Genomic DNA, 21334 nt, shown 5'->3' on the forward strand with positions numbered 1-21334 from the left:
GGTATGTAAATATTATAAACATTATCTGAAACTGTGGCAAAAGCATTGCAAGTCTGTTTCATGATTTCATTTCAAATCATGGATATAAATTAAAAAATGCAACCCGTTGAATTTGAATCTGGTATTGATCTGGCTTTAATAAATGGAAGGTAATAACTAAGACCATTTATTGAAGCAGTAGGTATAGATTATAATACCAACAATTAGGGTCCAGTATCACGCAAATCCACACATACCTTCTGAAACATAGAAGGTATGTGTTATATAAAACAATAATAAACCAAACTGTATAATGAAGAGTGCCATATTTTATTAAGTATAAATGAACAATGTTTCTATATAAGGGAGAGACACTTGGTCCACTGCATGGACAGACAGTAATCACAAAATGTAGAAATTAAAAAATATCACAAGCTTTCAAATCTGACTTTCAACATTTCTTAAATAATTAGACATGATGCCCAGACAACTTTTGCATCCACACAGTGGTTTGTGTTGTTGCTGTCACCCTTACTAAATCATCTAATGATGGTTAAATTGATGTTCAGCATAAATTGTATACATGTAATTTTAAAACTAATTTGTTCTCAATCCTGATTTTTGTTAAAACAAAGCCAGTTTCTCACTGAGTAAGACCATCTAAGAAATATATCTGAACCAAAACTAAAATATTTTTGCTTTGAACAACATCCACTAACTTCTTTTAGAATGTGGAGTGGTACACAGTTGTGATTTTTGTATAAATGAAAATATACCACATTATAGAGGTAAAAACAATATAATTACAGGGAACTGGAATACTAAAGGATCCAAAACTGTAGCAAGAAGGGTTCTAGTGCATCAAACTAAGAGAGCACAGGACTTTCCCCTGTCAACATCTGACGAAAAAATACAAAGTGTCAATGCAGCATTGAAACTGTGCATCGGTCAATCCAGACAGGAATGTTTTTTATAGATTTTTGACCAGTATATTTGTAATTTTACCTCTGCCAGCGAGGTTATGTTTTTGGTTTGGTGCTGGTCCAATTTTCATGAAACTCGGTAGAAGGTTAATTGGCCAAGAAAGAACCTTAGAGTGGATTATCTTATGGGTTTCATAAAATACTTAGTTTAGATGCTCTTAATAGGTTTGAAATAATGTCCCAAAAAGGATGGTGGCTGTGATTGCTGTGGGCTCTAATTCTTCAATTACAGTAGATCTGTTTATCTCTCTGTACTTGCTGCTTGTGTCATCACTGAGTGCTGTTCCACCTGTTCCCAGGTGTCATCTGTCTTGATAGGTCTTGTGATTGGATGTACTTTTTTCGGCAATGTTGTATCCAAACCATGGAGGGTCATCATTGCTGTGCTCCCAGTGCTTTACACGTGGCTGAAGCTTTAGGGCGGCCACCCTAGAGGAACAGAGGCTATGTTCATTAAAGACTCTCGTGCAGGACTATTTGCAGTGTTTTTTCTAAACTGTGTCTTACTTTGAGATGCTGCTGCAGCAGGCCATAGTGATGGAGCAGAGTGGAGGACAGATCCTCTCTATGTGTCGGAGACTGCGATCCGTGAGAAGAACGCAGCCACTCACATCAAGTTCTCGCAGGTACTGAGATCCACTTGTCAGATACTGCACTGCCAAATCTGTCATCTGAGGCAGGACAGGAGAAAATAGAAACATTTTATTATATGAAATTAACAAAAAAGGCTTTAGAGGAGTGTGTTTGTGGGGGGGGTTTACCTTCGCACACCCCGACATCCGCAGCGTGACTAGACTTCTGCAGTAAAATGAAATGGCTCTGATGGCCGGGTCTGACAGAGCTACACAGTGAGACACATCAACATGTTCCAGATCTCTCACGTTCTTGCACAGCTTCTGCCCTCGTGAGGATCAAAGCAGACGAGAGTAAAATGTGAGATGAAATATGAAGAGTGCAGAGGACCAATGTTTACGAGAGACATACATGCCTTCCTCTGTTCACATATGTTACTGGTCAGTAAGTGAAACAACAACTGTGAAAATCATTCAAGTTTTCAGGACATATTTTTCCGGGAAACAGCGGCACACGTTTATTTCCCTTTCATTTGTTGATATTAGACACAGGACGTAAACTTAAGCCCATAATAAGCTGTTAACTGTTCTATAAAAATGCCACATCTGGCCACGTGTTGAAATCCTGGCTAAATGTGTACCTCTATGCCAATATCGGTGATATAGACGCACTGGGCAACATTTAACTTCTTCAAGCGAATTCCTTCAAGAGCTGCCAGGCCCTGAAAATACAAAAACAGAGTAACAGACTAACCAACGGTTATCTTTTTTTTCTCCAAGAATTTGTGAGGGTAAATAACAATACCTGATCCTGGATGTTGCAACCGCTGATATCAAGAGAGCAGACAGAGCTTCCACTCAGCCACTCCAGACTCATATCAGTCAGACTCTTACAATAACTCAAGTTGAGATGGTACAGTTTACACAACCTTGTGCACACAAGACACAACAAAAGCTGCTGCGTGACAATATTTTAACAAAACACAATGAGATCTGTGAATGTGTGAATTCATACTGTATACCTTTGTGCAATCATCATGACAGATATGTCAGTGATGTGACAGCAGTAACTGACATTCAGCTCTCTCAGTTTGGTGGATGAAGAGCCTTCTGTCAGATACTGTATCCCAGTATCACTCACCCTGTAATACAAGCAGTAAACCCATTACATCATGCAACTTCATAAGAAAGCTCATGATCTAAAACTACAGAAGACACAACCAGACCCACTTGCTACAAAGTGAGATGTCCAGGTGGTGCAGGTTCTTGAGGCTGGCCACAGATTTGAGGCTGGCGTCAGTCATTCTGGAGCATTCTGCAGCGTGGAGTCTGCGGAGGCCTTGAGAGCTGCTGCACAAAGCCTTCCAGCTGTTGTCTGTTAGTTGGTTGTTACCTAAAGAGCACAGGGGTTGAAAAACAGACAGAATAAAAACAAGAGAATTCCCTTTCATGCGTTTTTGAAAATGAATGTTGCACAACGCAAAAAGATCTCACCCTCTGTCCTGAAAGTCCTCAGCTTAGCGACTGCAGCGATGGCTTCTAACGCAATGTCGGAGAGATGGGGAGCATCCAGCAGCGAAATGGCCGATAGACAGTGACATCTCGAAGTGAGAGCCTGTTTGGAAAGAGTTAAACTGAAATCTTCTGTTTCTGCTGTCAGGGGTTAGGGTGTGTACACAAAAAATATGTATTGATTTGACAAGGCTAATTCTTTTGTGATTTATTACTTATTTTTTGTCTTCGTTGAACATTCAAGAGCTGGGATGTCATTAAAAAACGTACCAATACACAGCTATCTGACAGAGTGGGCATGTCATTGACAACAATCTCTTTGAGTGAAGGGCATCCGGCTGAAATGTATCTGAACCCATTTACAGTCATCTGTGAGGATAGAGAGGAAAATATGTGTAGACATGTGAATCTGAATCATTCTTCTGGACGCAGTTTTCATGGCTGCTCACATTTTCAGGGCCCCAGAAAGTAAAACATCTGGAACCAAACTAAAGCACACTCCCAGAGGATAAGTGTGTTTTATGTTGCTGTGTGTGTGTGTGTTATGCGAGTGCACATGGTGAGTGGGTGGGCCAGAGTTGATTAAGTCCAACCCTCCTCTTGGCCATAGCTGCCTTCCACTCTCCCTCTCCTCCAGATCTGTGTTCATTTGCTCTGAGTGCAAACAGTCACCAGAGAACAGCCAGAAACAAGCAGAGACACGTGGAGACAGAGAGTGACTGGATTTATTAAGAGGTGGACTGAACCTCCTCTACACCCTGTCTACTTTGAACTGAAAGGTGAGACTAAATACCAAACCAAGGAGGATACCGACTGACCTGAGTGCAGCCGGACAGGTTGAGGTGGATGAGATTGTGGCAGCCCTTCTCTGTGGCCAGGTACAGAAACCCTTCATCTGTGAATCTGTAGCAGTAGGCCAGGCTCAGGTATTGAAGGTTTAGACAGTTCCTGTTTAAGATCAATGGTTAGATCAGTTTATATTTAAAATATTGATCAAAAAGGTAGCATGCATTATGGACATGAGCTAAGAGGAAGAACATTTGTATTTTAGATTTTTGAGGTTGACTGGTCCCTTTATACTTTTGTAGATAGTAGTTGGTTTTTGTAATGTTTTTTTTAAACAAAATGTATAAAGTTAAATACTTACTTTCAAGTGTTATCACTTTTTTAATTAAAATAATATATCTTTAAATATTGTCTTTTTTTAATACAATATTTTCAAAGCATTTTGCATTGTGTTACTACCCATAAGGGAAAGAGCTAAGGACTCAAATAGGTTGAACCTTTGAATCTATCGTCAATGTAATTACATAGTCTAAACGTTTTGTTATGATTGCTTCCTCTGTTATCTTAATCATTAAGTTGGCCAAGCTGCTCTTAGACGTGAAATACAAGCCTGCAGCACATTGGACAAACAAAAATGGAGATAATTCTGGGAACCAAAGGGCAGGAGGCCAGAAAGGAGGATCATAATGGGAGACTTTACTTTTGATATGCAAGTGAGCTGTACCACTGTTTCATGCACAAATCTTAACATTTTTTTCATAATTACTGGAGGTTTACCTGGACAGTTCTCTTAGAGTTTTGTTTGTTATTAATGTGCAAGAAAGGTTCAAGTAGAGCAGACAGGGACAGCCCTCGACAATTCTCTGAACCATCACATCCTGTGAAAGAGATTTAAATGTTACCTCAAGTTCTCTCATAAATGTATCTGATACTTATCTTGATACTTGAACGTAAGTCCATGGCACAGTGCAATGTCACAATCAACAAAGCATTACCAAAAATGTGGCTTTCATTAAATCCATTTTATGTCAATAATTAGAATTAAATCAATATTCTACTTGACTTAACAAAGAGTCTTAATCAATATTAATCACTTTATACAATGTAGTAATCTTGAATAAAGTTAAATATTTCATTAGAAAATGATGATCTATACATTCTCGTGAACCTGTTTTACTTACGGTAACATTAAAACACTCTGACAGATTGAGGTCTTGGACATTTCTGCATTCACCTATGAAAATAAACAAAGCAGAGAAATGTCTGTTCAAACTACTATGTTGTAGTCTGCAATAATTATTAAATTTAAGTTGTGATAGAATTGGTTAATTTAAGACAGTATAGAGAACAACATGAAGTCTTATGGTACTCTGCCTTCTTACGAGCTGTGTATACATTCCTGGACGGCTCCTATCTTTTACATAATGTGTGCAGCTGCTCACTTCTTCCTCAGAAAGCAGCAGCTGTTTCCCATAAACAATGACCCTGTCCACTTTGACCATTTGCTTCTGTTTCCAAGTTCGCATTCATCAAACTTTTACCCCTAAATCCTACTTTTCTGCAGCTCTTCTTTCTGAAAAGACAATCCCTGCAGAGAGCATGCATGTGACCTCCTCTCTCCTGTTAGCCTCCCTTTTCCTCCTCCTGCTCCCGTACGCCGAGATGAAAAGACCGGGGAAGGGCAGAGGCCTCAAAGGAGCAAGGCACAAACTCACACGGAACAGGTATGGATCCACTCATGTGTTGGGCCTAATTTATTCAATGCAAATATCCCCCTCCTCTAATGAGCATGTGAACACTGTGATAAGCCATGAATTCACTTTGTCAGGGTGAGAGGTGTTGGGCGTCACAGCAGATCGGGCCCCTCCAGGATTTCTGCACCTCAGTGCTCAGAGTTGACAGAATCTGGAGACTTCTTTGTAGACTGCCAGGACCGAGGCCTCAGCTCCATCCCCGCCTCACAGTGGTCCAAACAACCAAACCACCTCCTTCTCGCAGGCAACCGGATCAAAATCCTTCGTGACGGAGCTTTCTTGGGATTTGAGAGCCTAACCAGTCTGGACCTGCAGCAGAATCACATCTCTTTGGTGGCTGAAGGGGCCTTCGAGGGTCTGACACGCCTTAAAACCCTGCTGCTGCAGCACAACCGCCTGGGGACACTGAGCGAAGAGGCCCTCATCTCCATGCCGAACCTACACTATCTACGTCTACATGACAATCCCTGGAACTGTGTCTGCCCGATGGAAAGTCTCATCCGCACCCTTCAGGTCCCAAGCAACCGTAATCTAGGAAATCATGCCAGGTGATTTCCACCAATATATTTTTTTTTGTTCACAGATAAACAAGTCATTACTGATTCTAATAATAACACAGAGCCTCCATATATAACTTTGGATTTCATCATGATCTCTTCTAGGTGTGCAGAGCCCTCCAGACTGAAAGGCATGAAGTTGAGGCAGATCAACCCAGAGTTTCTCTGTAAGGAGAAGACAGACCCAACAGGCAAACCACAGGGCGACCAAATATATTCCACAAACCCCGTACAACCTATTCCAATTCGCACTAAACCGGATGCCACCACATCTTGCCACACCTACCTATTCCCACAAGTACGGATGGACTGCAGCAAGCGAGGCAAGTTCACAAACAGTTTTTTCCTTTACATGTCTCATAAACTGAACCTTACCCTGAGCCTCAGCACATATGTTTCTGATGCAACAGGGAAAAATACCTCTAAGGCATCATGTCATGGAGCTCGTATGTTCATGGTTAATATTCTTGCTGCATGAGTAGAATGAAAAAACGTCCACTTCTCAAAAGAGAAGAGCAGGAGGAGACACATCTGGTTTGGCGGCTGTTTTCTATTCAGCATTAAGTTGCTTGGGTCCTTAACCTGTGACTGATTTTACTTTAGATTCACATGTCACATTATGAGCAACTTGGAAATAATTACCTAAACAAAGACATCAGAATAAGTCCATTGCATAACCTGCTAAAGCATTTAAAATGAACCTAAGAATAATAAGTGTTACAACTATCTGCCTCGTATTGGCAGAAAGCCTGGATTTAGATTAATGATAGAGCATAAGTCTGTCTATTTCTTTGTGCAATCTAAGGTTTGGCACATTTGAATGGTAAAGGTGAAAAATCCCTCATTGTAATCAATAAAAAAAGATACTGACCATATGAATGAAGACATTTTATATTTTGTTTCAAGAGGTAAAATAATGAAATATATTGGAGCAATCCTTCCCTCATTAACCCCGTCTGTTTTGTTTTTAGGTCTAACTGAGGTGCCTACAGGTATTCCAGAAGATGTTGTTCATATAGATATGTCCCATAATTCAATCCGTCATCTCAAAGCCAGAGCTTTCCAAGGAGCCAGGAGCCTAAGAAGCCTCAACATAAGTCATAACAATATGGAGCACATTGACACAGGTATGTGAGCTATGATTACATCATACCAGTACCTATTCATCATAACCAGTACATATTACAGTATGTGCTTCATATTTCCAGTAACATCCAGAATGAAAACCTACCCCATTTTTTTTTTATTTGGCTAATGGATATCATATGGTAGGCCAAAGTTTGAGAGCATGTTAAACAACTGCTGCCGACTCCTGTTTCTTTTAAGACACTGGGAACTATGCCATCTTTGTGTATACAGTTATTTATTTACAGACTTTATTTATAGTGGGGAAAGCTGAGAGGGTTATGCACATAATGTGGACACTCTGCTTAAGTGATTCAGACACAAACTGAACACCAACCAACGCATTCCTTCCAGAGTTTGATTTCACTACTAGCTTTTCTCTGTAAACAATAAACAGCAACAACAGGTCTGTCTAAATATAACTATACAAAGAGAAGAGAGAAGTAATCAATCTCTCTTTTCTCTCTCCCAGGCTCCCTCTCTGGGCTGCTGCACCTTCGTGAGCTGGACCTGTCCGACAACAGCCTGCATTCTGTCCAGTACGGGGTTCTTGAAGACCTTTACTTCCTGTTACAGCTAAAACTGGGAGGAAACCCCTGGGTGTGTGACTACAGGTGGGTTCTTCAGTGCAAATGCTTCCTTTATTTACTTTAGACAAATGCAAATAATAAATGACTGGATTTTTTTTCAGCATCCACTACATGATGTACTGGCTGCGCCTTCACCCAGGGGTCAGGTACTCGGGCATGCTGTGTCGCTCCCCTCCTGAACATACAGGGGAGAGTGTAGCAGAGTATGTGCGTTCATACAACAGAGCGTGTCCAAAGGACAGACAGCACAGCAGAACAGATCCAGACCAAACAGACCCTGAACTCTGGAACACAGCAATGGAAGTGCAGGGAGAGCTGGAGGAGGAGCTGGAGCCCAGCCACTTGAGAACACCACAGAAATACAAAATCATCAGGCTGTCCTGAATCCAGTGAAATATGACCAACAACCTTTTGCAAATGCTATTTAGTTTCCCTTCTTTCGATTCCTTTCATTATTATTAAACTGTCTGTATCAGATGGAGATCCTACTTTCCTTTTAATCAAAGTATAAAAATGTTATTAACTTATTGGTTGTTCTACTCATAATTATTATCAAAAGGACATGATCTGTATGATGGAATATGGGTATTGCAGATGAAACACAAAATGAAAATCTAGTAATTGAATGTGCAATACTCACTGATGCATTTCAGGCTTGGCCCCTTTAGAGTTGTGCAGCCACGCAGGTTGAGATGGATCACAAATGGACGGTAGTTCTGCAGAATCTGCTTCATCTTACCCTCTGTTATCCAGTCCTTCTCCACAGAGAAGTTGATCTAATAGGGATACAAAATTAAGGAACATTTATAATCCTGTTTCAAGTATAACTTCAAACTTTACTATGAAATTGATTAAAGATGCATCCTCCTAGTACAGACCTGACTCCACAATGTGCCTGACTGGATGATAGCTCTCCATGTGGAACACACCTCAGCACAATTTAGCCAGTCTCGCAACTCTAAATATCGAAAGATCTGCAGAAAAGAAATCACATGACGTTTGATCGTTTGGAAAGGTGTACACGTGTAGATTCTCTGTTATGTGTACCAATATCTTAGAGACCAGTTGTCATGTTGGAAATGTTTGTGCAATGTCAAGAGGACAGTTAAGCACCTAAATTAGAAAGACAAGATTCTCCTCTGCCACTTAGAGAACCAGTGTGTAAGTATACAAGCAGCCTCTTTCTTTCTCCAAACATAGTCATGTTGAAGCACCATTTATCAGGAGGTGTTGGACAGAAACACCAGAGCAAACAAAGCCAAATCTGCCCTGCCTTTGCCAGCAAATGTGAATCCAAAAACAACAGGGAATATGTCTGTCAGTGCAAGGAGAGTCAAAATATGTTTACAGCTGGTACAGCTACAACACTGGTATTAAAATACTTCTGTAATAATATCATACAAACAAAAATTGAATTGGCAAAGACCATAACAGAGATAACAGTTGTTCAAGAAACAAAACTCTTTCTCTGGTAATAGATATACTTGATCCCAATGATCTTAGTTGATATTATACAACCTGGCCTCTAAGAGACTGGAGGAATGTTGACAGAGAAGTTTACTTAAAGTCTTATGTAACCCGTATGATCTCATCACTGAGCTGCTTCACATTTAATTCCACAGCTATAATTTCTCTGTGTGGGACCTTAATGTAGTTTAAGAGGAACTACCTTCAGTGAGAGGTTGCTAGGGAGCATGGAGAGTATGTCACATCCTTCCTCGGTCTGGTTGACTTTGTTGCCAATTTCTATAAATCCCATTTGCAACCTCTGCAAGATCCAAACAAACCATTAAAATAAGAAATGATAAGAATGAGAATTTGTATATTTCAAAAATAAATACAATTATAAATAAACGATTACCTTAGAGTACTCTTTTGTCCTCTTTGGGTCCTTTAAAACATTACGCCATGCAGCTATGATGCGCTTAAGACGACCAGCGTTGACAAGACTCTCAAGTTTTTCCGAGGCAACTAATTAGAAAAGATGTTCATCAGTTTCGCACAGAACACTTTGCATGTGGGCTAAATCATGGCAAAAATATTATTATCATTGATCACAAAGTTGGATTCTACTGAATCCTAAGACAAATAAAGCCCAGAAAAATGTGGCCAAGTCTCAAGAGTGAAATGTGAAAGGGACAAAATTAGTCACAGGAGTGAGTGTAGTCGGGAAGAAATGTGTCAGGACATTCAGTTTGGACAGATTCCTTAACCACAGTGTATGTACGTTCTGGCATTGTATTCAAGTTAGCTTCCAAAAACAGTCAAAATTCATCAGGAGTACAGAATATTTGAGTAAGCACTTACCGGCCTGTGTCTTCTTGCGTAATTTGACCCAGTTTAACCATTTAGCAAATGCAACCAGCTGGCAGTTTCTTTCATGATGCTTCTTTTCCAGGTCCATCTTCAAAGCCAGCTCCGCAATATCTCTCTTACTCTGGGCAGCGAACCTCTTCCACTTCCTGTCCCAAACATCAAACACAGCTCATCATTAATTCAGTGGAAAGGTAAGCAGGCAGACTGACAGAAACCTGTATTAACCCAACGGCACAGGAGTCAGTAACAATGAAATAATACTGTTGTATTGGTGTTTTCTAATGATGATATCAACTGAAGCTGGTTGGGACATTTAGACAGGGCAGAGTTATTGACTGGATAAAAGGTCAATGTTGTAGAAGTATGCACTGACAATAGACAGGTGCGTCAGGCCGTTGTGTCCTTGGGCAAGACACTTCACCCGAATTTGCTCCTGTGGGTATTGTCCACAGCAGATGACCATTACATGTATGTTTGATCTGTATGTGTAATGTGTATTTGTAAAGCGCTTTGAGAGTCATTGATAAAGCGCTATAATAAATATAAGGATTATTTATTATTATTATTATTAAACTGTGAAATATAATATCTTCATGAACTGTGTTAGCAATGATCCAGAAAATACTTTAATTTGCATGGGTCACATTTCTTTATAGAGTGATATCTGAGTCTTTTTTGAGATGTCGTCCTATCAGTCATACCATTTATAAATATATACTAAAGAATTATGGATTCACAAAGGACATTTAGAGGAAGGCAACTGATGTTTTAGAGCTATTTCTGGATAGCTGAGTGATATTTCAGCCATCACCACTCAGCTCTCTGAATAAATGCTCCACCTGTGCTGGTCTAATTAGGTTGTAACACAGCACCAGCTGTCTTCAATCACCTAATTGCATCAGAGTAGCAGACTCAGAAAGGTTTTACTATCCTCACCTGCACTTTTCTTATGGTTCATGGCTTTCAAACCTTGAGGAGAGAAAAAAAAGGGAGTATGGTTGATTGTTTTCTGGGCTGGTAGTTTTAATCAACCGTCTGCTGTTGTGTCTGCTGAGAGTGACTGCTGGAGTTGAATTTTCTACCATGGCTCTTCCATTTGGGTAAATAAAACACAAGTGTATATTTGGCTAAAATTGGCCTGTGTTACTCTTTTAAAAAAACCTTATTGTTATTCAGGGTGTCTTGGCTTTGCTCTCTGTTGTTTTGGGACTGCATTGGCTTTACTACTCAAAAAGGTAAGATTTCTGTATTATTCCTCAACATGTTCAACAAAATGAATTTATTGTAATGTCTGTTTATTCCCTGATAGGTTACAATACTGCACATGGCTACTCTCTCGATAGTGATGACTTCGGTAGCGATGAAAGTGGGCCTCGCACACAAACTTCAAACATGTTTGATTCTGGAGAACCTTTATTCACCAACCAAGAATCTGTCAGTCCAAGGGATGAAATGCAAGCTCTGAGACGCCACAGCTTTATTTCCCTTCAAGGAGAACCAGAGAACCATGAGGATTTTAGCTCTGTTACTGGCCTCAGTGAAGACGTGGTACAAAACAACCCAGACTCAGAACATGTCCCTGCCCCCTCAGTGCAGAAATATGAGCATAAAGGAGCTGGTAATCAACACCCCTTTGGCCTTTTAGTTGATGAGCACACACAAGCGAAACCTATGGAGGGGACTAGTTTTCAGACAGTCAAAGATTTCAAACGGTTTATAGAAAAACTGAAGAGTTCATTTTTGATTCCAGGAGGTGCCTTTGGTCCACATTTTCAAACTGCACGGGAAACTTTGAAAAATGAGATGGCTGCTAATGCTCAAAATATAAAGGGGGAGACGGACATGGGCTATAGGTCTAATTATACAAAAGAAGTAACCGCCCATGATGACGCCAGTGAAAATGAAGTTTGGAGTGAAGCTATGAATACAGCGTTTGAACAAAGTGAAAATGGCGCCAATTACCAAATGCCAGGTGAAAATTCCTCTGTCCCAGATCCTGACAACTCCACTGAAAGACTCACTTATTCCAGTGTTTATGACAACCAAGACTCTGGCCCAGGGTCTGCTCTCTACCCACGCCACCCAGAGCATGTTTCAGGTAATTACGGTAGTTTTGATAGTTTTGGGGAAAACCCTGATATTTTTACAAGTGCTTCTTATAAGCAAAATGAAGACTTCCAGTCAAAAAACTTCAATCTCCCTGAACAAATACCTTCTGGCTCATACTATGGAGATGATTTGTATTTTGATGGCTATGTGACGGCCCCCCCTGTCAGCCTTCCATACAGCCCATCTCAAGATTTAAGCTACTACTCAAGCCAGAGATCCAATATAAAGCCTTTAACCTCTAAGGTTATCCAACAACCAAAATATACATCTCACACTGGTGGCTTTGAACTTGGTGAAGATTTCCAAAGTGAGGAGCTAGGCAGAGTGAACTCAGCCAATGACCTGTCTGCACCAATGCCCAGATCTTTGAATTCCTATGCAAAAAGTGTACATGTCAATCCACCGAAAGGTCAATACTACATCCCATATCAGTTACCAAAACATAGGGAAAGCCCAGCCCAACCATTGGAGGCTTATCAACCCACTGAAAACAAGCAATCAAAGGCTATAAACCACTCTCCCACCTCCCACCTGCTTGTATCTTCTGGTTCTGTTTCTTCAAGCTCTGATAACATCTTGCCAAAGACAAGTAGCGGTCATGTAGGAGTTCAAACAAGTAGCCCACATGATGCTCAGCCTCAAGCTTTCAACAAAAAGCAGCCAGTCAGATTCTACCGACTGTTTACTAGGAAACCTTTCAGCTTGCTTCAAGACTCAAGTGGACATGGTGGCTATCTCAGAGACCAGACAGTCGATGTTAGCCCTCCTTTCAACCTGACTGCAAAAGACGGGGAGAAATCAAACCTCTCCCAGCTAAATCAAGCCGCTGGCACTCAGGGACCAAAACGAATGGCTGACAATACCATAATTATTCCCATTTCTAGTGGCTTAGATTCAACTCAGAGTGGGATCTCATCCTGGGCCAGAGATGATGTGCATTTGAACTCTCTTACTAACTTGGCTCCGACCTCAGCTTCAGAGAAGGCCTATTCAAGATTTTTTGGCAATGATATACATGGTGTCAGAAACCCCCAGGGCTTATATTCTAACCCACTACGACGAGGTCTTTCTGCAAACAAAGCTCTGCAGACCTCCATAAAACCAAACAAAGAACAACAGACTCCAGCCAATGTGAATAAAGAGCCTCGTATTGTGGCCAACCTGCATCTTAAACCACTGTCTGCATCCAAGGTTTCTGATTCTACTTTCAGTGATATATTTTGGAGGAATGGTGGACACAACAAAAGGCTTCCTTCTCAAATGGGCCCAAACAGGTCACCACCATTTGTAAAGGCATATGTTCACAAGTCCAGAAATGATTACAAAAGGAAGAGACTATCTCTATCAAAGACCCATTATTCACCATATCAGGTGGATGAATACAAGAACAATGTTTATCGCAATGTAAAGGATTTGAAGAACAATAAAGAAGGATTGAAACTCTTCAAGTGAAGCACAACATGGTATGGAAACATTTTTAAAACGTTGCTTGTAAATATATGAATGTTGTACTTATGATTAATTAGAAGTGAAAGCTTTGACCTACATTCTGATGTATCAGTTTGAAACTTTAAAATGTAATTTGAACAAGAAGCTTTTGTAAAGCTTCCTATTAACAATACCTAATGCTCTCATAACTGAATTATTGTTTGTTCTTTTTTCATTAGGATCTGCTGCCATCTTCATCTTCAAGGTAAATCAAGTGTATATGCTTCTACAAACATCTGCTGTGATAATGAAAGCCATGAAAAAGTTTATTACCTCATCTTGCTGTTGTCACTCGGGGTAAGCTAATCAGCAGCTTTAGTGTTTTAGTTGGTCGTTTTTCTTTTCAGTCACAAATGAAAAGCATAGTCAGTGCCAGTATTTGAGCATAAAAAACTGACTCATGAACGGCAATTTGATATTTCTCAGAACTCATTATAGGGGGATGGTTAACAATTCCTGTATTTTAACTTTAATTTTGTTAAACTGAAACTTAATTTTGTTTTTATAGGGTGCACTTAAATCAATTAATGACGAACACTAACTCTACTTCGTGATAATAATAATAATAGCTTAGATTTATATAGTGCCTTTCATGGGACCCAAGGTCGCTTTACAAGGAAGAACAGGGCAAAACAAACATAAATAAACAAAAAGGCAATCAGACAACCAGTCAGACAAAAACAACAAATAGATTAGGGGCCAAAGGCCTTGGTGAACAGATGGGTCTTGAGGGCCTTTTTGAAGGCGTCAAGCGTGGGGATGTTGCGGATCTCCGCAGGGAGAGCGTTCCAGAGGGTGGGGGCTGCCACGCTGAAGGCTCTGTCTCCGAAGGTTCGCAGTTTGGTGCGGGGGGTGGTAAGCAGGCCATGGAGGTGATGGAGCCTATGTCTAATGGCACTTCTCTTTCTTCTCCCTCAGGAAATCCTTGATAAAGTAATCCCATCACCATGTGATGATCACAACTGTAATACTGTAGGCATACCTGAAGCAAGAGCTTGTTAAATTGTTCCTGTAACAGCAGTAGGCCTTTTCGAAGAGGCAAAGGGACATCTAGAGAGGCATACAGATCAGCAGTTATTATACAAGCGCTTAAATCTATTAAACTGTAATTTGAGTCTTAATGTGTGTGATGAATCTGTGCTCAATCTGACAATTGGTGGCATGAACAATACTGAACCATAATGTACCATGATGTCATCTGGCTCCATATAGGCACAGTCCGAAGTCCTGTCGGTCAGAGTGGTTGTTGCTGGGAGCTGTTCTGCATCAGCGACAAATTTGTGCCTTAACAATTGAAATAAAGTTGAACAACAAAACAGATTATCTCCAACAAAAAACTTGGATCTTTGAATGATTGTTATTGGAAGAAGTTGGTCTATTTGGTGATTTATCACAAGATTTGAATTTCTTTTATTCTTTATTTGCAAAACCTGTAATGACCACCACTTTAAGTTTGCAAAGAAAATGCTCTAAATGGAAATCTAAGCTGACAAAGACAATATATGATTATCCTTCCAAAATGTTCAAAAACATGTACAATGCCTGTAAATGTGATTGGTAATAAGAACGGAGGATGCTGGTGACTAGTTTCCTTAGGGGTGTGGTTTTTGAAAGTTAATAAGTCTAATGGTGACCTTTAGAAAACTGTTAAGTATCTTAAAATTGTGTTAATGTGAGTAAATGGAAAGACTGGACAAGGTAACCGACATAGGACAACGCAAAGCAATAGGAAACACAATTTGATTAAAAAAACACTAATTTATTGTCCAGTTTTATATAAACGTTCCCTCTTTGAGACATTTTGGCTCAGATATTGAATAATTGTATTTGTCCTGGACCTTGATTCTTACTCCTCCATATTTTTTAGCCTACCATGAATATCACTCCAAAAAGTAAAACAAAAGTTGAGCAAGTGAGCCCCCAAGTGTCCATCCCAAGGAAAGTCACAAGAAAGATGGTCTACCTACCAGTCAACATCCTGAAGACTGTCATGTCCCTGGAAGGCCGTGAGAGTGTTTTTCAGGAACTGTATAGGGTCATTGGGACATGACAGGCATGAAGCTGTCAATAAGGCCTATTGTCAAAGAAGCCGAAAAAAGATCCGAATTACTTTTCATATTCTGAAAATGTTAACATAAGTGATGATAATAGTGAAATACATAGAGTAGTCTAGCTCATGTTATATGTAACATTACCTGCAGCAATCTTTACTTAATACATTTGTATGCACGATGACTTACCTTATGTGGCAGGCAGTGTTTTGGATCGCACTCATTTAGAGCAGGCTTTGCGTTTGCCCCAGCCATAGTGTGTCTTTGACACATTTGTCGTTTAGAGTAATTGTAGAGGAATAATCGAGTATCTTAACAAATGTTAACTAACCTCAGTTCAATTTAGCGTTTGTAAGATTTGGCCTGGTTGTTGCCAGGTTACGAATAAAGTAAAATGTCACATTGGTGTTGGTCAACTAATGTCATTCGGGCTGCGGCAAGATGTAAAAGTGACAAAGTGGACAAAATAAGCGGCGAAACGCACATTATGTTTTAACCAACACATTGCATACGTGATTTTTTTTTTTACGTGATGTGTATAATATAATGCAAAGTTAATTGATTGTTTAGAGCCAGAAAGTAATCACCCAGCGAACGATTTGGTCGGCCACTCTCTGAGCCGAGGCGTTGCCAGGTTGGGCTACTTTTATGCTTTTCAATTAAGTGTGTGTTTTTAAACAATTTAGGTCAAATATGTGATATTTCTGGCAACAATATCACAACTAAATCAAAGCGTTATTCTTATTGACATGTTTATGTCGTCATAGCTCTATGATACAATAATTATGAATGTGTTAACTTGTAGTTTAGGAATGTTATCTGATCCAAAATACGTTTATTTTATGTATGACCTCTATACATCACTTTGTCCTGATTGTAACCGTGTTATTTTTTTTGTCTAATGATAAAACATTACCGTTATCGATGGCGACTCTAAACTCTGACTGGACTGCTTTTTGTCAGTCAAATATGGCAACCCAAGCTGCCCGGAACCACAGAGCAGGTCATTGTTGACAACTGTAGCTCGGCTGCAAACTTCTCCAGCTTTCAGAACAATGCAGCTGTCATTAATTTGGTTGGGTTCTGTTGTGGTTTCAACGGGTTGCCTTCAGCGCTAGCTTACTGATGAACCGGGTTAGTTACGTTACTGAGCATCAGTAGCTTCACGTTAGCTAGCTAGCTAACCGTTAGCTAAAGACGCAGCAGCAGCATGGGCGATGGCAGCATTACTCCCAGGCTCGGCAACATGAAAGCGTTTCTAGGTTTAGTTGCCGGCGCTGGAGCTTCCTACGGTTTATATAAACTCATTAGCGGGGAGAGTTTTAAGAGAAACAAAAAAAGTGCTGCCAATGAAAGTGCTGGTGTGAGGAGCAGTCAGCCCAGTGAAGGTACCCTGCAGCCGGGCAGCCTGCTGGCCAGAGTGTCCGGACTGGATGTGGTCTGTCCCCGACCTGTGGGGAGTGCTTCAGGTAAGGGCCAGAGGCTCTTAAAGCTTTGACTAACATATCTGATTGCTCCAGCATATTGTGTATCTAAATTATTTCTCTTATGTCCTGTTTGTAAACACATACTTGCCAGTATATCCCAAACTATGATCTCAAATTTGAGCCTTTGACTGTTAAAGAAAAGCTACTGTGTGGTATTCAGTCTCCTCCAGTGCAAAGAGTTACACATATGACAGCTGACAACTCTTTCATTTTAACACAAATACCTGTACACAATGTATATATTTATTATATATATATAATGTACGTTTCTTATATATTGATTGTTGTATCTGCTTTTATTTTAAATTTATTTTCTCTTAATAGGTTTATATTTTTGCACTAATACATCAAAGCACGTTCCTTGTAAGTGAAAGAATGCATTGAGATCTACTGGATTTTGATTCTGAATACCAATATATGTTTTTAAAATAATGTTCCACTGTAGGTGACCTCGCCCACCAGTCCCCTGGCAACCTGGATCCACAGCACTTGAAAATGCTGCTGTCATGTCTGCAGACCAGCAATAATACAACCGACAGATGTCGGATCCTACTTACGCTAGGAAATTCTGCTGCCTTTACTGTGAATCAGGTACAGTAAGAGTTTACTATCTTAGAAAAACAAAATTGAAGTGTGCTTAGTACGGAGTTTTTCAACTATGTATTATTATTTTTATTTTCTTCTATTCTAATCCTCCAGAATCTTTTACGGGAATTTGAAGGGATTCATATCATAGCTGGTTTCCTCTCTGATCCTGCACCAGAGGTTAGAGTGCAGACTCTGAATGCTTTGAATAATCTATGTATGAACATCCAAAACCAGGAACAAATAAAGGTATGTCACCATATACTGTACTGCAAATATCCTGAAATCAGAATCAGGCTTCATACAAGATAGTCTGGTAATATATCCATGCCTGTGTGTCTCATAGGTTTATGTGCCACAAGTGTTGGAGCTGATTGAGATGTCTCCAGTGAACTCTGAGCTCCAGCTTGGTGCTCTCAGGCTGCTGACCAACCTTTCAGTCACAGATAAACATCAACACTTGCTAAAAGGATCAATTACACTTTTACTCTCTCTAGTTGTTGTGAGCAAGGAAACTTTACAGGTTGGTATCTTCAAAGTTGCATCTGAATAATATTATTCACATTTTTCATACCATTTTTTTATTTTGTAATAGCTCTTGGAAATCAGATAAAAGCTATGAATACAGTATGATTTATCTACTAATATTTTCCTTCCAGGTTCAGGCTTTGAAAGTCCTTGTAAATCTGTCATCCAATCCAGATATGATTGATGACATTGTTCAAGCTCAGGTAAGAGTAAAGGAAATATAAAAATAATGTATCATGGTTCTGCATTAAGAGGTCAATAGAAATGTAGCATCATCTATTTTCTTCTGTAGACATACTGTTGTGGAAGGTGCAGAGTTCTTTTATAAATCCTCATTTTGCACTTGTCTTTTCTGCTTTTCTCTGTAGGCGCCAGCTTCTGTTGTGCTGCTGTTTGACGCACGAACAGCCTCTGCCGTGCTTCTACGATTGCTGACGTTCGCAGGGAACTTAAAGGCCTGGAGGGCCTCAGCCCAGGTGGCAGATGAACTGAGGCGGAAGCAGGACTGCCTCTTCCGGGTCATGCTAGATGAGTCTTCCCAGCTCCACAGCAGACTGGTCCAGCTGCTCTCACACCCTGATGTGGAGATGCAGTCCCAGGTGGCTCGCATCTTGACATAGACCTCCTTCTCTGCACACTTGACCCACCCATGCACAGCTTATGCTTCCACACAATTTGCCAAAGCCATCAACCCTTCACCCTTCAATGTCAACTATAAATCTATTGACATAGTCTCATAAAATAGGCTGAGAGGCCTTCTGCTGATATTAAGCTTTCACTTCTTCACTATCTATATTTACAATGCTCTAGAGATCAGAGGTTTTCAAAGTGGGAGTCAGGTCTCCTCAGGGTAGGCTCAATTGAAGGGAAGGGAACATTATTAAAGTAATTATTACTTAAGTTATCAAAGGAGGATCTCATAGAGAAGCCTACATGTGTGTGATTTAGTTGGAGCAATAGTATCGAGATACATTTGTTTTCAGGGAGTTTTTTTCTGCTTTACCAGAGTCAGAAATACCATAGGACAGACCTATTGTGTATTTTTTGTCTTAAGTTTTGTCAAACGGCAATATTAGACTGATTTATCTTAATTGGAGCCAAAATAGCCATGAAATAGCATAATCATGATCCCATAGGAATTTTGTGAGGAGCCGAAAAGCGTAAGACTTTGAAAACCCCTGCTCTACATCAATATTTTCGTCACAATTAAGTTAATTATCCATCACACCTCACCAGCCATATATACACTTTCTTTCACTAAAATGAATTGATGAGCAACCAGTGAGCAGGAGCAGACCATTCATGCAATATAAGTAAAACAGACAACCTCTCACTGTCTTTTCCTGCCACCTGCAGCTTATTCTCATGACCAGAAAATGTTTTCCTTCAAAGATCCACAGTGCCCTCCCTTCTGAAAAAGTCATGTACTCTCTGAAGGCATATTCCAGGTGACATTTCGGAACCATAACCCACTGCCAAACATTTTCTAGAGAATGTGTCAGAACGACCTGCGCAGCTCGACCAAACCACCCTCTGAGGCTCAGAGAGACACTTACTGTAGATGGAGAGCCGTACACCTTAGCATGCCTTGGAGACAAGAATGGCTCATTTATCAACATGTTGGATTTAAAGATCATGTTCTTCAATAATCTTTGATTTATGTAATTCATTTGAGAATCAGTGCATCATGACTAGTCAAAAATCAGTCTGTTGGAAATAACTTGTAGCTGAAACCTTACCTCCACATTAAGAAGAGCTACCAAAGTGGATGGGACACCTTCAATAATTAACTTATTTATGGTCATATGCACAGAAATTACAGAGATGCATGGAGGCAAGAAAAAGGGAGATTCAATGACACAAAATACTGCAAGTTATAATAAATGGATAATATTAATAAAATGGAAAATATTATACATCTGTGGCAGTAATTACAAATGAATAAACTGAATGTAAATGGTAAGGATACAACGTGAGTAAAGTTTGACATCAAAGGGGCACCAACCTCAGCTTCCTGGGAAAAAACCAGGACGTAACTGGTGGCGTTGCATCTCTCAGACACGCCGGCAATACCCCAGGGAGGAGCGGGGGGGAAGTAGCAAGGGAAAAGGATGTGCTGTGATTGTTTCAGCTAACACACATATTGTGCAGATATGCAGCTTGAAAATGAATGGAGGGGTTGACCTCTTACAGAGTAGCCTGTAGTAGTAATTCCTTTGTTTTCTAACCATTAGTATATTTAAACATTTTTCCACAATGGTTATTGAATAACAAAAGAGATAGAATGTTAAGTATGCACTCACAGTAAGTGACAGGCTAGATCATCGGCTCTCTTGTAGTATAGAGAGAAAGTGCATGAAAAATGTGATTATCTCAGAATATGATTTTTAATGCAAGGATTTTATGATATGAGCCTGTCTAGGTGTAATGAAATGCTGCACATTTTACTGACCTTATTGAACCCAAATCCTAAAAATCTCTCAGGCACTATGGTTTACCAGAACAGCAGGAGGCTGATTTACTTGTGACCTAGATTATAAGATTTATTTAATGAAGCTTTTTGCCTATCAAATGACAAATGTTTGTTGTGTTTGTTTGAATGGTGCAATAAATACCCTACAAGACAAGATCTGTATATCAACATCCTTATTTCTGTTGTTTTCTTAAAAATATTAATCTAGTAGCAATGACTGAATTTGTGTCAAGCTCTGCTGTTATTGGCTGGTAGGCAGTGCAATTGGGTCTGCCTTTTTGCTTTGAATACTAAGAACCCTACCATGAAGTAGAGAAGGTAGTACAAGCTTTAATTTCCAGCAGGTTACCTTAACGGTATTTTCTCTGGTCTCCTTTACAACTGTATTCATTTCTTTCAGAGTGCTGTTCCTGGAGTCGTGAAAATGTAAAAAGTAAAT

At 39.9% G+C, this 21334-nt stretch overlaps 4 protein-coding genes across 7 annotated transcripts; 3 read left to right on the forward strand and 1 right to left on the reverse strand.

Moving 5' to 3' along the window:
- Window positions 1–299: 299 nt before the first annotated feature.
- fbxl13 (F-box and leucine-rich repeat protein 13) lies at window positions 300–16571 on the reverse strand. Of its 2 annotated transcripts, none has more exons than XM_034215788.1 (21): window positions 16012–16571; window positions 15739–15845; window positions 14959–15055; window positions 14754–14821; window positions 10166–10320; window positions 9720–9829; window positions 9528–9626; window positions 8737–8832; window positions 8499–8634; window positions 5014–5066; window positions 4610–4710; window positions 3865–3994; window positions 3317–3415; window positions 3029–3149; window positions 2765–2927; window positions 2557–2676; window positions 2340–2463; window positions 2176–2256; window positions 1724–1858; window positions 1470–1633; window positions 300–1391 (listed from the first exon to the last, which is right to left on the reverse strand). In XM_034215788.1, the coding sequence occupies exons 1-21, from the start codon at window positions 16093–16095 to the stop codon at window positions 1265–1267; spliced, it is 2370 nt and encodes a 789-aa protein (XP_034071679.1). In that variant the 5' UTR covers window positions 16096–16571; the 3' UTR covers window positions 300–1264. The 2 variants fall into 2 exon arrangements, with proteins under 2 accessions (XP_034071679.1, XP_034071680.1); XM_034215789.1 differs by having other exon boundaries at window positions 14959–15032; window positions 16012–16048.
- LOC117545804 (leucine-rich repeat-containing protein 17-like) lies at window positions 3676–8335 on the forward strand. 2 transcript variants are annotated; one of them, XM_034215794.1, is made up of 7 exons: window positions 3676–3825; window positions 5397–5556; window positions 5661–6134; window positions 6249–6466; window positions 7115–7270; window positions 7741–7882; window positions 7960–8242. In XM_034215794.1, exons 2-7 carry the CDS (start codon window positions 5432–5434, stop codon window positions 8240–8242), a joined length of 1398 nt encoding a protein of 465 aa, XP_034071685.1. In that variant the 5' UTR covers window positions 3676–3825; window positions 5397–5431. The 2 variants fall into 2 exon arrangements, with proteins under 2 accessions (XP_034071685.1, XP_034071683.1); XM_034215792.1 differs by having other exon boundaries at window positions 3678–3924; window positions 7960–8335.
- LOC117545803 lies at window positions 10978–15042 on the forward strand. 2 transcript variants are annotated; one of them, XM_034215791.1, is made up of 5 exons: window positions 10978–11274; window positions 11351–11409; window positions 11484–13746; window positions 13951–13976; window positions 14984–15042. In XM_034215791.1, exons 1-3 carry the CDS (start codon window positions 11258–11260, stop codon window positions 13733–13735), a joined length of 2328 nt encoding a protein of 775 aa, XP_034071682.1. In that variant the 5' UTR covers window positions 10978–11257; the 3' UTR covers window positions 13736–13746; window positions 13951–13976; window positions 14984–15042. The 2 variants fall into 2 exon arrangements, with proteins under 2 accessions (XP_034071682.1, XP_034071681.1); XM_034215790.1 differs by lacking the exon at window positions 14984–15042 and adding an exon at window positions 14690–14847.
- A 232-nt stretch (window positions 16572–16803) lies between the features above and the next one.
- armc10 (armadillo repeat containing 10) lies at window positions 16804–21049 on the forward strand. Its single transcript, XM_034215796.1, has 6 exons — window positions 16804–17291; window positions 17755–17900; window positions 18009–18143; window positions 18241–18417; window positions 18554–18625; window positions 18791–21049. The coding sequence occupies exons 1-6, from the start codon at window positions 17033–17035 to the stop codon at window positions 19040–19042; spliced, it is 1041 nt and encodes a 346-aa protein (XP_034071687.1). The 5' UTR covers window positions 16804–17032; the 3' UTR covers window positions 19043–21049.
- Window positions 21050–21334: the final 285 nt, after the last annotated feature.

The sequence above is a fragment of the Gymnodraco acuticeps genome, unplaced genomic scaffold (genome assembly GCF_902827175.1).
Source record: "Gymnodraco acuticeps unplaced genomic scaffold, fGymAcu1.1, whole genome shotgun sequence".
NCBI lineage: Eukaryota > Metazoa > Chordata > Actinopteri > Perciformes > Bathydraconidae > Gymnodraco > Gymnodraco acuticeps.